Raw genomic sequence first — 2384 nt, 5'->3', positions numbered from 1 at the left:
TATATATATATATATATATATATATATATATATATATATTTACATGTATGCATATGTTTGTGTGTCTGTGTTTGTCTCCTCAAGTATGATGTATTTGTGTTGTTCCATTAGGGATTAGAGTATATTCTTTTACTTATTTCAGTCATTTGACTGCGGTCAGGCTGGAGCAGCACCTTGAAGGATTTTGGTCGAACAAATCGACCTCAGGACTTTTTTTTTTTTTTTTTTTGAAGCCAAGTACTTATTCTATCGGTTTCTTTGGGCGAACCGCTAAATTACGGGGACGTAAACACACCGATTGTCAAGCAGTGGTGAGGGACGACCACAGACACACACATATATATATACATATATATATATATATATATATATATATACGACAGGCTTCTTTCAGTTTCCGTCTACCAAATCCACTCACAAGGCTTTGGTCGGCTCGAGGCTATAGAAGACACTTACCCAAGATGCCATGCAGTGGGACTGAACTCGAAACAATGTGGTTGGGAAGCAAGCTTTTTACCACACAGCCACAGTTACTGTTTTCAGTTCGTACTTATTCTCCTCATTAAATAGAATTATTCCGATGAACTTGGTGTAACTCTATACACACTAATACTATATACGGGCGTGTGTATAATTCATACTCAGTTTGATAAGCTCTTTGATATTCTCAGAAAAAAAAACTCTCTACATATCTCTCTGCTTGAAAATATATGTTATTGTTTTATTCTCAGCGAATGTTGGTTTTACTTATCAATTTATTTTTATTCTGTTTTAGAGCAATGGATACCTTGCATTGCCCCGTCAGGGGCGATCTGATAATCAGCCGGATTATACGTGCTGCGGTATGCCTCTTACGAAATATGTCGGTATCTGTCCGATTGGAATGGAATGTTGCCCTGGTCTGAAAAAAGTTTTACAGAAATCTGGACAAAGAACGATCTACTCTGTTTGTGTTGCAGGTAAATTATTCTTTTTGTTTCTTCTTGCTTCTACGTGCTTGTAATTCAAAGTACCCTGGCCTCCATATTTCTTGTGATACCACAAATCTGCATCTAGAACGTTCTTCTCCAACATGAAGGTCTAGGTAACACATTTCATGAAAGACGATGTTTCCCATGCAAGCTCGTCTCCCCGCCTCGTCTCTTCTAATTTCAAAGGGTCAGCCTTGTCACACTCTGTCTCACGCTGAATCTCCCTAAGAACTACGTTAAGGGTACATTTGTCTGTGGAGTGCTCAGCCACTTGCACGTTAACTTCACAAGCAGGCTGTTCCGTTGATCATCGTCATAACTGACGGAGTGCCATTACTTTATTTATGAGACAAGGCAAAAATGACTTCGTCGAGATCTGAAATCAGAGTACGAATTCGTCACTTCGTGTTAGACCTCTTAATAAGTTTAATACAAGGTGGTGAATTGTCACTCCGTGTTCAAATCTCACCGAGGCTAACTTTGCCTTTCTTCACAAAGTACCATCTTAGGGTGATATTATTCCAACTAGTTCGTTGTAATCCTATCACCTGCGCCACATAAACTCGCAGAAATACAAGTCAGTCATGGATCGGTGGGCCCCACAGCGTCGTTTATTCCCTCGTTTTACACAGGCCCAAGTGATTTTTTTTTCTACTTGTTGCGGGTAGGTAGCATCTTTCGAGTTAGAACAGTAAACCAGTATTGAGTTTACTATGTCAAAGATTATAACCATCAATTTTAGGAATGTGAGAGTAGACCCTCCACAAGTCATTGAAAATTATGGTTCTTAAAAGAACTGGTCGATGTATGCATTCTCTCGTGTGACACGATTCCGACAGCACCGAATAAAGAAAGGTCTGGTCTCGTGACACACTCCTCCAAAATCTCAATGCTCAAGTAGAAAGCACCCTTTTTTTGTTTTGTAGGGTACGCTAAAACCAACAGGTAGCGTCGTATTTTATGACTGTTGGAATATTTATCATTATGACCAAGAGATTTAAATGTACCGCCTCCACAATGTCCCAGTCCATATAGATCTGCACTGCTGTTGATTAATCTAAAGTCGTGTTCAATAGGGCATAGTGTGGGTATGATTTAAGGGATCTTTGACTTCTATTTCTAACAGACGATCCTTTATAGTCTTGTATATCATGCGACTATCACGTTTGTGTTAATTTTTGTATCGGTTTTTAGGTCAGCGCTATTCGAGAATACTGCTGTCCAAAAATAATAAGTGGCAATGCTATACGCCAACCATGGATTAATTATACTTTAATCATAAAGGTGAATGTACGTTCTGATTTAGTACATAACTTAGATCTATTTTCCAACCGTCGGGGTAATTGTCCTTCCGCCTCAAAAATTAACGCTTCTCAGTCTTTCTTTTCAAAAAGACCCAGTAGTTTCACCTAT

At 38.8% G+C, this 2384-nt stretch overlaps 1 protein-coding gene across 2 annotated transcripts in view; it reads left to right on the top strand.

The window, feature by feature from the left end:
- The window catches only part of LOC106870130 (small cardioactive peptide-related peptide), a 40570-nt gene that overhangs the window by 36338 nt on the left and 1848 nt on the right, over nt 1-2384 (top strand). For both annotated transcript variants that reach the window (XM_014916120.2, XM_014916121.2), the window contains one exon: nt 776-959. In XM_014916120.2, the coding sequence (XP_014771606.1) occupies nt 776-959 (184 nt within the window). The remainder of the gene's footprint in view (nt 1-775; nt 960-2384) is intronic.

The sequence above is a fragment of the Octopus bimaculoides genome, chromosome 12 (genome assembly GCF_001194135.2).
Source record: "Octopus bimaculoides isolate UCB-OBI-ISO-001 chromosome 12, ASM119413v2, whole genome shotgun sequence".
NCBI lineage: Eukaryota > Metazoa > Mollusca > Cephalopoda > Octopoda > Octopodidae > Octopus > Octopus bimaculoides.
This window is presented reverse-complemented; position numbering and strand designations above follow the sequence as displayed.